This window comes from Schistocerca piceifrons, chromosome 10 (assembly GCF_021461385.2).
Source record: "Schistocerca piceifrons isolate TAMUIC-IGC-003096 chromosome 10, iqSchPice1.1, whole genome shotgun sequence".
Classification (NCBI taxonomy): domain Eukaryota; kingdom Metazoa; phylum Arthropoda; class Insecta; order Orthoptera; family Acrididae; genus Schistocerca; species Schistocerca piceifrons.
Window position 1 is genome coordinate 45,973,462 of NC_060147.1, and position 16,962 is coordinate 45,990,423.

Consider the following 16,962-nt stretch of genomic DNA (forward strand, 5'->3'; position numbering starts at 1 on the left):
ATGAGAAGAGTGTCTAAACAATGGTTTTGTATTTTGGATGATGTCGAAAGGTTGTTACTTTTATGAATAAAAGAAAAGCAATTGCACTAAAAGAACTGGCATCCATAGTGTTGTGAGGCACGGCAAAGGTTGTTGCTTTTATGAATAAGAGAAAAGCAATTGCACTAAAAGAACTGGCATCCATAGTGTTGTGAGGCACGGCAAAGCAGCCAGCTCTGATACAAAGGAAACAGATAACTTCATCAGCAACTTCAAGACGCTTGTACATTCTGAGGGTTATCTGCTGCAGCAGGTTTTTAATTGTGAGGAGATGGGTCTATTCTGAAAAAAGATGCCGAAGCATGCCTTTATAACAGCAGAGGAAAGTGCATTATTCAGTCACAAGGCAATGAAAGGCCATCTCACACTACTATTCTGTGCCAACGGAAGAAGTGATTTGAAAATTAAAATTCTGCTTGTTTACCATTCAAGAACTCCATGAGCATTCAAAAAGTGTAAAGCCCTGAAGAGCAGGCTAAATGTGATGTGGAAGTCCGACAACAAGGCTTGGGTGAAACGTGATCTTTTTTTGTGATTGGATATGAAGTATTTGGCCCTTTGGTGAAAAAATATTTGCTTGAAATTAATCTGCCACTTGCTTGTTATGGAATGCTCCAGCCCATTCTCTTGGCCTACAACCATCTCCGTGAGGAATTTAAATTCATCAAGACCCAATTTCGGCCTCCCAACATCATTTCATTACTCCAGCCTATGGACCAACAGATTATTTCTAACATTAAGAAGCTCTACACTAAGCACTCTTCAAGGACTACTTTCACTTGACTGAAGCTAGCAATCTCACTCACAGAGAGTTTTGGAAACATCTCTTCAACATCTTTGCCTGTGTAAAGATGATTGAAAAGGCGTGGGAAAGGGCTACTAAGAGAAATCTCACTCCTGCTTGGGAGAAGCGTTGGCCAGAACGCATTGTCGAATATTACTTTTAAGCATTTGAGTCAGTAGTATCTGTGGAGTCTGTGGTCAACAAGATTGTGTCTTTGGCCAAGAGCATGGGACTAGAAGTGGCTAACAATGATATCCATGGGCTTGTTGAAGATCATAGCCAAGAAATGACCACGGAAGAACTTATGGAGTTGGCAGTGTGTTTCACAGCAGGAAGTTGTGGAGAGGAGTTCTTCAGAGGAGGAGGGGGGCGGGGGAGGAGGAGGAGGAGGAGGAGGAGGAGGAGGAGGAGGAGGAGGAGGTAACAACAAAGCAGCAATCTTCTGGCGCAATGAGAGAAATGCTGAAAGCATGGGAATCGGTTGCATGGTAGCATCATACAATGAAAATCATAACCCCAACAAAGCAGTGGCTATATGCGCTAGAAATTTATTTGATGAAAATGCTGTTTTGCATTTTTGCCAAGCATTGAAGCGTCGGAAGAAACAAATGACTATAGATAGCTTCCTAGCAAAAAGAATTAGTTATATGTCAAACAATGGAAAATCCACGATGGCATGTAACAATATTATGAGAAGGAAAGTTGCTACTCACCATATAGCAGAGATACCGAGTCTCAGATAGGCAAAACATAAAAGACACTCACAATTATAGCTTTCGGCCGTTAAGGCCTTCGTCAACATTAGACAGACACACGCACATACACACTCACGCAAACGCCACTCACACACATGACTGCTGTCTCAGGCAACTGAAACCACTCTCTCCGACTCAGCATCTCTGCTATATGGTGAGTAGCAACTTTCCTTCTCATAAAATTGTTAGTTATATGCCATGAATAATAAAGTACATAATACTGTATGTACAATTTTCTTTGAATAAATGGCATTAATAAAATAAAACATTTAGTACTTTTTCTGCATGGAATGCATATCATATTTTACTTTAATTTATACGGGATAAACTGTTTCGCTCAATGTGTGTTTCACACTACGAGTAAGATTCTGAAACGAATAATGCTCGCTATGAGAGGTTCCACTGTACTTTTGCCATCTATTTTAGAGCCTTTTTACTTTATTCAATTATCGGAGCTTCGGTATTAATGTACTAGAGGATCTTTGTCAATATATATATTTTAACTGAGTCTGAAGTTGACCCTTATTTAAACAGAGTTGTGCTGTCACCTTCCATCGATAATCTATCATCATGTTTTACCTATTCAGTGTGGATTGTGAAGACAAGATCTCATCACAACTCGTAGTAGGAGGTGAATTCACTGGTTTGGGCATAGTCATTCCCCAAACACATCGCTGGGAACATTGTTTCACCTTTTCACAAAGAGCCTCCCACAATTACATTAGACAATAGCAGAAGCACAGGCAACTGACGACCAGTTTATTATGTTATCGAGGCAGTTTCAGAAAAATGGAACAGAATGGCGGATGTGGTAAGAATAGTTTTATTACTAGAAGAGACACGCTCTACAGGTACAGTTTGACAAGTTCGTCACTGACGGCAGACGGCGTGAGGATGCCGAGGTCCGTGAAGAGGAGGCTGATGTAGGAGGGCGGCGTATAGTCCACCAGTGGGTGCTCCTCCTGCAGGTCCTTCCCGTTCTCCAGCTTGCTAGTGGGATGCTGAAACAAGGTGAGAATAATCAAAAATAAATATCACTGCACAAGTACTGTACGGGCAGATGGATAAGTTGGGCAAAAAATAATGTTACAAGAAGTCTATATCCAACTCAGCATTATGCTCATTCATAGCGCAAATAACTGTTTCACTCAACTAAGCAAACTGGTGAGCCAAAACGTTTGATTGATTGAGTGATTGAGTGAGGAGAGTACGAGACTGAATGGCGAGATCATCAGCTCCATGATTCCAAAGTTACACATGGGAGAGAGAGGGTCTGCTGAAAGTGGAGAGGAGTCCAACTATAAAAATAAGAAAGTTACAACACACACACCAGAAGGTATAAAATGGTAGCCCAAGTCTAAAAACTGGGAAAACAGAGCGATAAAAGAGTGGTCTATGCAGAGGGGAGTGGTCATGGGTCCCAGACCAAGGAAACATGAAGAGAGGCCCAAACCACAACCATCTCGTCCCTGATCCAGGAGCAAAGCAAAACCTTATATCCGAAAATAAAAACCGCTTTCACAGAGGAAACTGAGGACCTATTCAACCACACGTGAATTGTCAGCCAATATTAATTTTAAGGAATCTGAAAGACAGTACTTAGGACAAAGGGCCAAAACAAGGGGACATCCCATCAACATATGGGATACTGTGAATCTGGCTCCCAACCACAGTGTGGGGTTGGTTCGTTACGCAAGAGGAAACAATGAGTTAGCCTGGTATGACCAATGCGTAGACAGCATAAGACAGTGGACTCCTCCCGATAGGAGCAGAAAGAAGAGTGCCAAATGGCGGCAGACTCCTCGAGTGTGCCAAGTTTATTACTGTGAGCAGTAGTGCTCCAGATGTCATTCCACTTTTGGGTAAAGAAAGATTTGACATAGATATCCGCATATCTGTAGCTGGAATCATGGAAGGGAATGGGGGCAAGCATCCGCTCCTCTAGTCAAATGGTCAGCGAGTTCATTCCCTGGACCACAGAGAAAGACGACTGAGCAGGTGGTACGGCCAAGGGCAGAGAGGAGGTCACGGATAGCAGAGACCAAAGGGTGATGAGAGTTGCACTGGTCAATAGCCTGCAGGCTGCTCATTGAGTCAGTACATACTAAAACATAGTGGAGGCAAGCCTGAGTAACGAAATGGAGGGTCCTGTTAATGGCTGGCAGCTCTGATGATGTGAACACAATACATAATCCCAGCAATAAATGGTATTCTGAGCCAGTAAAAGATGTGAAAGTATATCTCACCTTATCTATCATTTTAGAACCACCAGTGTAGAAGATGGTAGCACCCTTGAACTCTGTAAGGATGGAACATGCAAGATGCTGGATGACCATAGGGGCAACAGAGACCTTAGGACCCTGGAATATATCAGTTCTAATCCGTTATCTAGGCGCCATCCAAAGGGGTGTGTGGGAGGAAATATGCGGAATGGATTCCAGTGAGTGGAGATAGAGATCCTGACGGGGAAATGAGACACATTCTAACCAGCAAACTGACCCGTGGGCAGTTATCAGGAGGGAGACATCCCTCATTCGCAAAGAGGACAGGTTACAGGGGATGGCAAGGGAATTGGCGACTGGCAATTGCATAAGAAACCAGGAGTTGGTTTTGCAAGGAGGTTGTCAACATGACTAGTGCAAAATGCACTACAGTCAGACGCATCCCACAATGATGAACAGGTCAAGTATTTTCAGAGTGGAAGGAGCCACTGAACCATAAAACTGACTACCATAATCTACTCTGGACCAGCCCCAAGTACGGTGAAGATGGAGGAGAGTGGCAAACTCTGAACCACAAGATGTGTGGGCCAGAAGGCACAGAGCATTAAGCTTCTGCATGCATGTAGCCTTTAGATGGCGAATAAGGGGCAGCCACATCAGCTTTTTATCAAAAATAAGGCCCAAGAAAGGGGAATGTGCTACAAAATCGAGGAGCTGGCCGCCTAAATAAATATCTGGGTTGGGGTGTATCGTGGGTCGATGACAAAAATGCATAACCTGCGTTTCGAGGGAGAAACTGGAAACTATGGGAGATGGCCCACACAGACGCCCATTGGATGGTGCTTTGGACCCAGTGCTCAGCTGATGCTATCGAGTGAAAGATGCACCAGATGCAAAGTCGTCAACGTACAATGCTGGGGTAATTAAAGGCCCAACAAAGGTTACAAACCCATTGATGGCTATGAGGAAGAGCGTGACACTTAACACAGAACCCTGTGGGATACTGTTCTCCTGAATCTGAGAGGAGCTGAGTGAAGTGCCAACTCGAAACCAGAAGCGCCAATGAGATAAAAAGTCACGGATAAAAATCTGAGCCAATGGCCTTGCCGTAGTGGTAACACCGGTTCCCGTCAGATCACCGAAGTTAAGCACTGTTGGGCTGGGCTAGCACTTGGATGGGTGACCATCCAGTCTGCCGAGTGCTGTTAGCAAGCGGGATCCACTCAACCCTTGTGAGGCAAAATGAGGAGCTACTTGATTGAGAAGCAACGGCTCCAGTCTCGGAAACTGACATACAGCCGGGTGAGCGGTGTGCTGACCACATGCCCCTCCATATCCGCATCCAGTGATGCCTGTGGGCTGAGGATGACACGGCGGCCGGTGGGTACCGTTGGGCCTTCATGGTCTGTTCGGGAGTTTTCGATAAAAATCTGAAGGGGTCGATGGAAGCCACAGTCATGCAGGGTAATGAAAATGTTATGCCACCAAGCCGTGTCGTATGCTTTATGTAGGTCAAAGAAGACCGTGACAAGGTGCCAGTGGTTAGTAAAAGCTTGTTGGATTGCTGTTTCCACTCTGAGTAAATAGTCAGTTGGAGATTGTCCTTCTCAGAAGCCACACTGGTTTTTTTGTGTGCTGGTAATGTCATCACATGAATTCAGCGATGCCCGGGTACCTGTGGCCACCACTTCCAGCATCTCTTATAAACAGGTATCTACATGTTTTTTAACATTACTATTTCTGTTCTTTCTTAGTTATTTCATTGTTACTTGAGTCCCAGGTGGGAGGTATTCCGTTTTACGTGGGACACCATGTATCATTTGCAGATTTAGAGAAAGCTTTTAACAGTATTGAGTGAGGTGTATTCTTTGAAATTCTGAAGGTAGCAGGGGTCAAACCTCCAAAAATAATTACCTAACAATTAAATTTATATTCACTATAAAGAGATTTCTCTTTTTCAGAACTTCTTCTACTGCTATGCCAGCCTACAGTTCATATCCTCTCTACTATGACCATCATCAGTAATTTTGCTGCCCAAATTGCAAAACCCACGTACTACTTTCAGTGCCTAGTTTCCTAAATACAAGTCTCTCAGCATCGTCAAATTTAACTCAATACATTCTATTACTCTCATTTTACTTCTTTTGATGTTCATCTTATTATCTCTTTTCAAGTCACTACTGATTCCATTCAACTGCTCTTCCAAGTCCTTTGCTGTCTGCGACAATTTCAATACCAACAGCACCACAAACATTTTATTTCCTCTTTGTTTCCAAATTTCTACTTAGGTTTCTTTACTACTTGTTCAATGTACATACAAAGGTAAGTCAATTATTATCCGCAATTTAGTTATATTTTTGTTTATTTTGGTAGTACTGTTGTGATGCATGCTTTATTTATTTGCTGTTATATCTCTGCAATTTTCAAGCTGCTACGTTAGTTTTGTTAGTGCTGCCATGCTGTTAATCATGTCTGCTCCACTGTCTATTTGCACCAAAGAAGAGCAACATTCAGTGGTCCATTTTTTCTGGTCGGAAGGCGTATCAGGGGCCGAAATTCATCGAAGACTTTCGGTACAGTACGGGAACAGTGTTTTGCCACAATGGAGTGTCTACGAATGAATTGAAAAATTTCGAAATGGTCGCACAAACATTACGCACGACGAAGCAGCCAGACGACCGTTTACCGCCACAAATGAAGAAACCATTGAGCATTTACATGAAATGATTCTCTTGGACAGACAATTAACTATTTGACAAAGTAGCACATTGTCTGACAATTAGTCATGGTACTGCCAACGAAATCACCCACAGCAAACTTGGGCTTCATAATATTTGTGCAAGATGGGTCCCAAAACAACTCACACAGTTGCATAAACAAACATGCTTGGACATCTGCAAAAAACATTTGGATCGCTATGGTAACGAAGGTGACAACTTCTTAGACAGGATCATTACTGGTGACGAAACATGAATCCATCATTACAAGCCAGAGAGTAAATGGCTGAGTATGGAATGGAAACATCCAAATTCGCCGTGCAAGAAAAAGTTCAAGGCCCAACTGTCCGCAGGAAAACTGATGCATACGGTTCTTTGGCACACACAAGGTCTAGTACTGGAACATTATGGGGAGAGGGGCACAACAATAAACAGTGTACGTTACAGTGAGATGCTTACTGCTGCCAGGCTAAAGCCTGCAATTCGAAGCAAACACCAAAGATTGCTGTCAAAAAGTGTTTTGTTGTTGCACGACCATGCCCATCCGCATACTGCTGCTCACACTGCTGAAACGCTTCAGAAATTCAAATTTGAAGTGCTGGATCATCCTCCATATAGTCCCGATCTTACCCCTTCTGACTATCACTTGTTTAGTGAACTCAAACAGGCATTATGGAGCCGTCGATTTGCCTCAAACGAAGGAGTGAAAGAATTGTGCATTCCTGGCTGACAGCTCAACTGAGAACCTTCTTTTATGAGGGCATCAGGAAGCTCGTACAACGATGGACCAAGTGCGTTGAAACACAAGGAGACTATGTCGAAAAATGATGCTCTTGAAAGTATCCTATTTGATTACAATAAAATTTTATAACTACTTTGCAGATACTAATTGACTTATTCTTGTATTATAATAACATTGGAGAGAGGCTACAATGCAGTCTCACTCCATTCTCTACCATTGCTTCTGTTCCATGCCCTTTGACTCTTAGTAGTGTTATGTCTGTACTTGCTAATGTTTTCACTCCCTGTATTTTACCCCCGCTACCTTCAAAATTTCAAAGATACAGACCAGTCAACACTGTCAAAAGCTTTATCTAAATGTACAAAAATGCTAGAAACATACAGCGAGGTGGCAAAAGTTATGGGATACCTCCCAATATCATGTCGGATCTCCTTTTGTCCAGTGTATTGCAGCTACTCAATATGGCACAGACTCAACAAGTTGATGGAAGTCCCCTGCAGAAATATTGAGCCATGTTGCCTCTACAGCCATCCATAATTGTGAAAGTGTTGCCAATGCAGGCGTTTGTGCACAAACTGACCTCTCAATTATGTCCCATAAATGTTCGATGGCATTCACATTGGGTGATCTGGGTGGCCAAACCATTTGCTTGAATTGCCCAAAATGTTCTTCAACCCAATTGCGAACAATTGTGGTCCGGTGACATGGTGCATTGTCATCCATAAAAATTCCATCATTGTTTGGGAACATGACATCCATGAATGGCTGCAAATGGTCTCCAAGTAGCCAAACATCCAGAGATCCCGGTCTATTCCCTATCAACACAGCCCACACCATTATGGAACTACCACCAGCTTACACAGTGCCTTGTTGACAACCTGAGTCAATGGCTTTGTGGGATCTACACCACACTCAAACCCTACCATTAGCTCTTACCAACCAAACTAGAACACGGTTTCCCAGTTGTCTAGGGTTCAATCGATATGGTCATGAGCCCAGGAGAGGCGCTGGAGGTGGTGATGTGCTGTTAGCAAAGGTTCTCGCGTTGGTCGTCTGCTGCCATAGATCATTAATGGCAAATATTGCCCCACTCTCCTATAGGAGACGTTTGTTGCATGTTCCACATTGATTTCTGTGGTTACTTCCCTCAGTGCTGCTTGTTTGTTAGTACTGACAACTCTATGGAAATGCCACTGCTCTTGGTAGTTAAGTGGAGGCCGTCGACCACTGTATCATCTGTCGTGAAAGGTAATGCTTGAAATTTGGTATTCTTGGCACACTCTTGACAATGTGGGTCTCAGAATATTGAATTCCCTAACAGTTTCTGAAATGAAATGTCCCACGCGTCTAGCTCCAACTACCATTCCACATTCGAAGTCAGTTATTCCTGTCATGCAGCCATAATCACATGAATCACCTGAGTATAAATCACAGCTCCACCAATGCCCTGCATTTTTACACTTTGTGTATGCGATACTACCGCTATCTGTATAAGTGCATATCGGTATCCCATGACTTTGTCATCTTGGTGTAGGTTTACCGTTCTTCAATCTATCTTTTAAGCTAAGTGTTTGGTCAGTATGTTCTCATGTGCTCCTACATTTCTCTGGAACCCAAGACCAGCTTTTACTAGTTTTTCTGTTCTTCTGTAAATAATTCATATCCATAATTTGCAATCATGACTTATTAAAATGATAGTTGAATAATATTCACACATATCAGCACCTGCCTTCTTTGGAACTGGAATTCTTTGAGTCTGGAGGTATTTTGCCCATCTGATATATCTTGTGTACAAGGTGGAACAGTTTTCTCACAGCTGGCTTTCACAGAGATCTAAGTAATGTTGAGGGAATGTCGTCTGCTCCAGGGGACTTGTTTTGGCTAAGGTCTTTCAGAACTCTTGTCATAAGTCTCCTTGGAGTATCGTATTGCCCATTGTATCCTCTTTATTTACTTCCATTTCTATAATATTGTCTTTAACTTTGTTTCAGCTGTATATGCCTTCTATATATTCCTTTTACATTTCAGCCTTCCCTTCTTTGTTGAGTACAGGCTTGCCATCTGAACTCTTAACATTCGTATACTGTAAACTTATATCTAAAAACAAAGATGATGTGACTTACCAAACGAAAGCGCTGGCACATCGATAGACACACAAACACAAACAAACACAAACACACACACAAAATTCTAGCTTTCGCAACCAACGGTTGCTTTGTTAGGAAAGAGGGAAGGAGAGGGAAAGACGACAGGATGTGGGTTTTAAGGGAGAGGGTAAGGAGTCATTCCAATCTAAAACTATTATACAAAGCTTCAAACAAAATACTTTCATGGAGGAGTAAAGTCCTAGTTCGTACTAAGATAGATAAAAAGATAAAGTGAAAATGAAATTTTTTCATCCAGCAATCTTTATCCACTGTCAAGATACGTCAGTTTAAAGGAGAGCTAAATGTAGCACGTAAAATTCATTTGTACGTGAATTAAATGTGTAGAAATTGTGTACAGTACATCAAATAAATATAAAATGCTTTTCAAAATCTAGCTTCATCCAGATTTTACAGGCACAACACACAGTTTTTGTGACTTTTTGATGCATGTAACTGGTATGTTTCAAATGAGTGCGAGTTGTTTCAATTTTTGTAAGAAGATGGGCAAATACATGTAATTAATGGTCATCCTGTTGTTCTGTGAAAGCTTTATTGGTTACTAGAATGTAAGCAACATGATTTGAAAGACAATGAAAAAACCTATACCAGGTCAGTCATTGTCTGAGTCAACAAAAGTCTACAATGGTTACCAAGCTATGGCTGTCTAATGTGAAAATTATGGTAGAGTAAAAGGTGGGAACCAGAATGAAAAATGCCCCTATCACAGCACAAAAAAAGACAAATATGCCCTGGGCACAGTTAGGGATGTAAAAGTATGGGACTAGATTTACAACTTATCTGGCAGCTTCAAAAACATTTAAATCAAAACATACTGACATGTTCACCCTACTTCCCCAGTGCAGTGAGCTCTCTTAGCTGCTAGGTGTTGGCACACCTGAATCTTACAATTTATAGGCTCAAGTCCCTGATTCTGAATCTAAAATAAAGAAGACTCGCCAACTGTAGTAAACAATATACAGGATGATTTTTTCACTGTGTACAAACTCTATGCAGAGATCGATGAAAGGATACGGAACATAAAAGGCTTAATGAGCTTATGTCCGGAAACGCATGGTTTCCATGCATGCTAGAGACCATTTACTCAGTCATACATTGTTACAGAGACTGTGGTCTAATACACACTGTACCGTGCATCCAGATTTACGGTATGTGTTGAAAATCGTTTCCATGTGCCTCAATGCATGCGTGTACACGCCGTATCATGTTCTGGCTCACACATTCACATTTGCCAGGCTGCATCTGAACAGCACGAATAGACTGCTCCAGTGTCTCCACATCTGAATGGGCTCTGCACACATGACACTTTTGAAGTGGCCCCATAACTGGAAATTGCATGGGTTGAGATCCAAAGAACGAGGAGACCTGCAACTGGACCCCCTCGTCCAATCGTCGAACCGGGAAGACACGATTGAGATGGGTCTGGATGTTAACGGCAAAGTGGGCTGGAGCACCATCATGTAGCAGCCACAAAACTCTTCGAATCATTAATAGCAGTTCTTCTAGTACGGGAGGCAAAGTCACCCACAAGAAATGCTGATAGTTCCAACATGTTAGGTGATGTGGATGGAAGACTGGTCCCAAAATATGTTTGCCAATTATCCCGGCCCACACATTCCGGATGCGTCAATGCTGATGAAATGGCTCTGAGCACTATGGGACTTAACATCTGTGGTCATCAGTCCCCTAGAACTTAGAACTACTTAAACCTAACTAACCTAAGGACATCACACACACCCATGCCCGAGGCAGGATTCGAACCTGCGACCGTAGCAGTCGCGCGGTTCCGGACTGAGCGCCTTAACCGTATGTTGATGATTCGCTGACACCATACCATGGGTGTTCTGCATACTATTCACAGATGACTGTTATAAAATTTGGTACCGCTCAGCTTAAAGGTAGCCTCATCTGTGATTATGATGGATGACACAAATCCTGGAATTGTGGTTGCCTGGTGAAGAAACCAGTGTCAACAGAGCTCCTGTTGTGGAAAGTCTGTCGCTACTATAGTTCAATTCTTTTATCTTGGCGGTTCACGCATGCCCGCCCAGATGCGGGAGATTGCTGCGTTGCCTGTTGTACGCGCCAAGAGAAGCAGCGCCACAGTATAGTTCACAAACTTACGTTTAGGGGGGAGTGCGCAGTTTATGAAGTAAAGCCACCACCGCTGCATTAACCCTTTCACTGCTACAGAGACGTGCTCCCCGCATTCCGCGATGAGCGCGATTTTGTCATCATTGCACTGCTCGCCTGTGCAGACACATGGTGTTTCGACTGCTTTGACACACTTTATCATTCGATTTCACAAAAACTATTTGGCCCAAAAATTTGATTTTTACACATCTTATTGACTGATACCTTCCCCCCACAAATGACTTAATTTTGTTTCGATGTTCAATGCAGTTTCTGTGCAGCATTAGATGTAGTAAACCATTGCACGAAATTTTGAAGAGTTTGCAGAGGTAAAAGTCCGTAGTGTATACTTTCGGTATGGTCGATTTTAGTTGCCACTAGAAATTTCAATAAATTACATTCAAACGAATAAAATTCATGAAGTAAGATACTTCGATATTGTTTTTAAATAACAAAAATATTAAGCACCGATCAGGGATTGAACTCAGAACCTTTCGCTTAGCAGCCATACAATTTAACCATTACACTAACACAGCTCGTAATTCAATATGTCTTCCAGAGGACTTTAAAAAATCACGCAAAATACCGACAAACACTGTTGGTATGATTATGAATTACTCACGCTTCGTCGAAGTACAATAGGAAATAAACAATTACCGCTGTTCTTTATTGCGAAAAAGTGGTTAGTGAGAATGATACAAACACCTTTCCTTGCTATCGCCTGAATTAGAAGGCTTATTGCTTGTTTGGTTTAATTAATTAGTAGAATATGAAGCAATTGGTATGAAGACTGCTTTTTCCAAACTTTCTATAAAAGAAAGTCTGCTATCAAGACATTGCTTTTGTTCAATTACTTTATTTATGACTGACCATTTCTAAAAGTGAAGACACTCGTCCATGCTCTGCACTGCAGTCAAGCTCTGGCAACGTCGTTCTCTGTTCATTGGCTGACTATGTTTTGTGACGTCAGATGCGCAGAACGAACCTAAACTCTGCCGCCGTCATAAATGACGTGCACTTTAATCCCGGCACACACTGTGAGTGATATGGGTAGTAACAATTGTCATGGAGAATGTTCCATACACTCGTCTGGTTTATGCTGTAATGGCAAGCCAGCTGCCTGGTACTGACACAGCGGTAACCTTCCACAAAAATCACATTTTCCTCCAAATCCAATGTCTGAACATTTCGGATATGTCCTTCATGATTTCCTGCTTCCTGAAGCGATCACATCTCAGACAAACAGCGAAACACTGTTGCAAACATTGAATGCTGTGGTCGCTGTCAGTGGGGATAGGTCTCCTTATACAACCTTGCTGCCTGCCACCCATTGCCCTTTACCTTTCTGTAAGTAAACACCATGTCGGCATGATCTCGATCTGAATATCATACCACTGTGTACAATGTTGTATCACATCCACTATGAGGTGTGTCAGCAAGAGAAGTGAATTGGACACAACACTGCCAATTACTATGGCAGGAGAGGGCACTGACACATGACGTGAGGAACAGTACCATCCTCTAGGAGGAAACCAAGCATACCGTAACTGTGACTGCACGGTACAGCGTGCATTGGACCGCAGTCTCTGTAACAAAGTATGACTGAATAAATGGTCTCTAGCATAGAAACCATGCATTTCCGGACATAGGTTCATTGCACCTTCTTTGTTCCATATACTCTCATCAATCAATCCCTAGAATTTGTACACAGGGTGAAAAAAGCACCCTGTATAAATATCATTTGGCTGAAGAGCATACATGAAATAGCTACAAGAAGTTTTTCTGGGGCAATTAAATTTCTATGGTGTATTTGTTCCTCAAGGGACTCAAAAGGAATTGATTTTTTGGTGTGGGGAGGAGAAGGGGTGACTTTTTCCACAAGGCGACCATTTCTTCCCCATACCAACCCCCTGTATTATGTATGGTCAGGGGTGTAAGAACAAGCAGACACAAATTTATGTGCTTCTAGAGTGCAGAATGCATCTATTAAAGGAAGTATCTGAGAGTGGGCGTGCAACTATAACAGTAAATATCCCAGAGTGAGATGCAAGCGTCCTAAACTTTAATGACACTTTGTGTTATATTGCTCAACATGTCAAATACCATTTTGGATGACATGATGGGATGTCATATTACACAACATGATATCACATATCGTGTTACTTTACTGGTCATATATATATACAACATGACACTGGCATTAATACCAACAAGTAAAAAAGCGGGAATATTTCAAGATGTTTTGATTTAAATGGCATTGAAGCTGCCAGATTAGTTGAAAAGCTAGTTCCCTTCTTTGACATCCGTAACTCTCCCCAGGACATATTCACCTTTCTTTTGTGTTACGGTAGGAGTATTTTTCATTCTGGTTAAAATAATACGCAATTGGCTCAACGGAGGTTATACTGAGAAATTTTTTTGTAAAGAAGAATGTGATATGCTATTTTTTGAATTATCAAATCATGTCCAGAAGAGATTACTTAGATACCTAGATACTGATGATATCAGTACAGACCACATGACATTGTGTGAACAACACCTTACAACTCAGGTTCAGTTTCCTGTTTTGTACATCCTCGCCCCCCATGAACCGTGGACCTCGCCGTTGGTGGGGAGGCTTGCGTGCCTCAGCCATACAGATGGCCATACTGTAGGTGCAACCACAACGGAGGGGTATCTGTTGAGAGGCCAGACAAATATGTGGTTCCTGAGGAGGGGCAGCAGCCTTTCCAGTAGCTGTAGGGGCAACAGTCTGGATGATTGACTGATCTGGCCTTGTAACATTAACCAAAACGGCCTTGCTGTGCTGGTACTGTGAATGGCTGAAAGCAATGGGAAACTACAGTCATAATTTTCCCTGAGGTCTTGCTGCTTTACTGTACGGTTAAATGATGATGGCATTCTCTAGGGTAAAATATTTCAGAGGTAAAATAGTCCCCCCATTTGTGTCTCCCGGCGGGGACTACTCTGGAGGACGTCATTATCAGGAGAAAGAAAACTGGCGTTTTACGGATTGGAGCGTGGAATGTCAGATCCCTTAATTCGGTAGGTAGGTTAGAAAATTTAAAAAGGGAAATGGATGGGTTAAAGTTAGATATAGTGGGAATTAGTGAAGCTCGGTGGCAAGAGGAACAAGACTTCTGGTCAGGTGAATATGGGGGTAATGCAGGAGTAGGTTTAATAATGGATAAAAAAAAGGAGCATGGATAAGCTACCACAGACAGCATAGTGAACGCACTATTGTTGCCAAGATAAACATGAAGCCCATACCTACCACAGTAGTACAAGTTTATATGCCAACCAGCTCCGCAGATGATGAAGAGATTGAAGAAATGTATAATGTGATAAAATAAATTATTCAGATAGTTAAGGGAGACGAAAATTTAATAGTAATTGGGGGCTGGAAGTCAAAAGTGGGGAAAGGAAGAGAAGGAAAAGTAGTGGGTGAATATGGACTGGGGGTATGAAATGAAAGAGGAAGCCTCCTGGTAGAATATTGAGCAGGGCATAAGTTAATCATAGCTAACACTTGGTTCAAGAATCATAAAAGAAGGTTACATACATGGAAGAGGCCTGGAGATACTCAAAGATTTCAGATAGATTATATAAAGGTAAGACAGAGATTTAGGAACCAGGTTTTTAAATCGTAAGACATTTACAAGGGTCGATGTGGACTCCGCCCATAATATATTGGTTATGAACTGTAGATTAAAACTGAAGAAACTGCAAAAAGGTAGGAATTTAAGGAGATGGGACCTGGATAAACTGAAAGAACCACAGGTTGTAGAGAGTTTCAGATAGGGCATTAGGGAACGACTGATAAGAACGGGGGAAAGAAATACAGTAGAAGAAGAATCGGTAGCTTTGAGAGTCGAAATAGTGAATACAGCAAAGGATCAAGTAGGTAAAAAGAAAAGTGCTAGTAGAAATCCTTGGGTAACAAAAGAGAGATTGAATTTAATTGATGAAAGGAGAAAATATAAAAATGCAGTAAATGAAGCAGGCAAAAAGGAATACAAATGTCTCAAAAATGAGATCGACAGGAAGTGCAAAATGGCTAAGCAAGGATGGTTACTGGACAAATGTAAACACGTAGAGGCATATATCACTAGGGGTAAGATAGATAGTACCTACAGGAAAATTAGAGAGATCTTTGGAGAAAAGAGAACCATCTGTATGAATATAGAGAGCGCAGATGGAAAAAGCTGAAAGGTGGAAGGAGTATATAGTGTGTTTAATAAATCATGGCTGCAAGATACGAACATGAATTCTTTACAGACAAATGGAAAAACTGATAGAAGCCGACCTCGGGAAAGACCAGTCTGAATTCCGTAGAAATGTAGGCACACGCAAAGCAATACTGACTCTATGACTTATCTTAGAGGATAGATTAAGGAAAGGCAAACCTACGTTTCTACCTTTTTTAGACTTAGACAAAGCTTTTGACAATGTTGACTGGAATACTCTCTTTCAAATTCTGAAGGTGACAAAGGGTATTTACAATTTGTACAGGAACCAGATGGCAGTTATAAGAGTCGAGGGGGTAATTGGGGAGAAGAGAAAGGGAAGCAGTAGTTGGGAAGGGAGTGAGACAGGGTTGTAGCCTCTCCCCGATGTGATTCAATCTGTATATTGAGCAAGCAGTAAAGCAAACGAAAGAAAAAATTGGAGTAGGAATTAAAATCCATGGAGAAGAAATAAAAAAAACTTTGAGGTTCACCAGTGACATTGTAATTCTGTCAGAGACAGCAAAGGACCTGGAAGAGCAGTTGAATGGAATGGGCAGTGTCTTGAAAGGAGGATATAAGATGAACATCAACAAAAGCAAAACGAGGATAACGGAATGTAGTCGAATTAAGTCGGGTGATGCTGAGGGAATTAGATTAGGAAATCAGACACTTAAAGTAGTAAAGGAGTTCTGCTATCTGGGGAGCAAAATAACTGATGATGGTCGAAGTAGAGAGGATATAAAATGTAGACTGGCAATGGCAAGGAAAGCGTTTCTGAAGAAGAGAAATTTGTTAACATCAAGTATAGATTTAAGGGTCACGAATTCTTTTCTGAAAGTATTTGTGTTGTGACTTGGCAAGACAGCCAAGTCACAATGAGAGTAAGCCGAAAGGCACGCGTTAAGCTCACGCAGATTGGCGTGAGGTCTGGAACAGTTAAAGGAATTAATAGTAGCAAATAAAGTATGTAGTTGATGTAATACTTAACTTTAATCCACAATTGGTGAACATTGGTCTGACGGTACAGGCATATATATATATATATATATGAGGTGACTTACCGAACGAAAGCGCTGGCAGGTCGATAGACACACAGACAAACACAAACATACACACAAAATTCAAGCTTTCGCAACAAACTGTTGCCTCATCAGGAAAGAGGGAAGGAGAGGGGAA

At 41.9% G+C, this 16,962-nt stretch overlaps 1 protein-coding gene and 1 pseudogene across 1 annotated transcript in view; one reads left to right on the top strand and one right to left on the bottom strand.

Moving 5' to 3' along the window:
• Nucleotides 1-2,378: 2,378 nt before the first annotated feature.
• The window catches only part of LOC124718994 (translation initiation factor eIF-2B subunit alpha), a 54,470-nt gene continuing 39,886 nt past the window's right edge, over nucleotides 2,379-16,962 (bottom strand). Inside the window, exon 8 of the mRNA XM_047244665.1 lies at nucleotides 2,379-2,579. Coding sequence (XP_047100621.1) covers nucleotides 2,424-2,579 — 156 coding nt within the window. The 3' untranslated portion in view covers nucleotides 2,379-2,423. The remainder of the gene's footprint in view (nucleotides 2,580-16,962) is intronic.
• LOC124719317 lies at nucleotides 4,894-5,011 on the top strand (annotated as a pseudogene).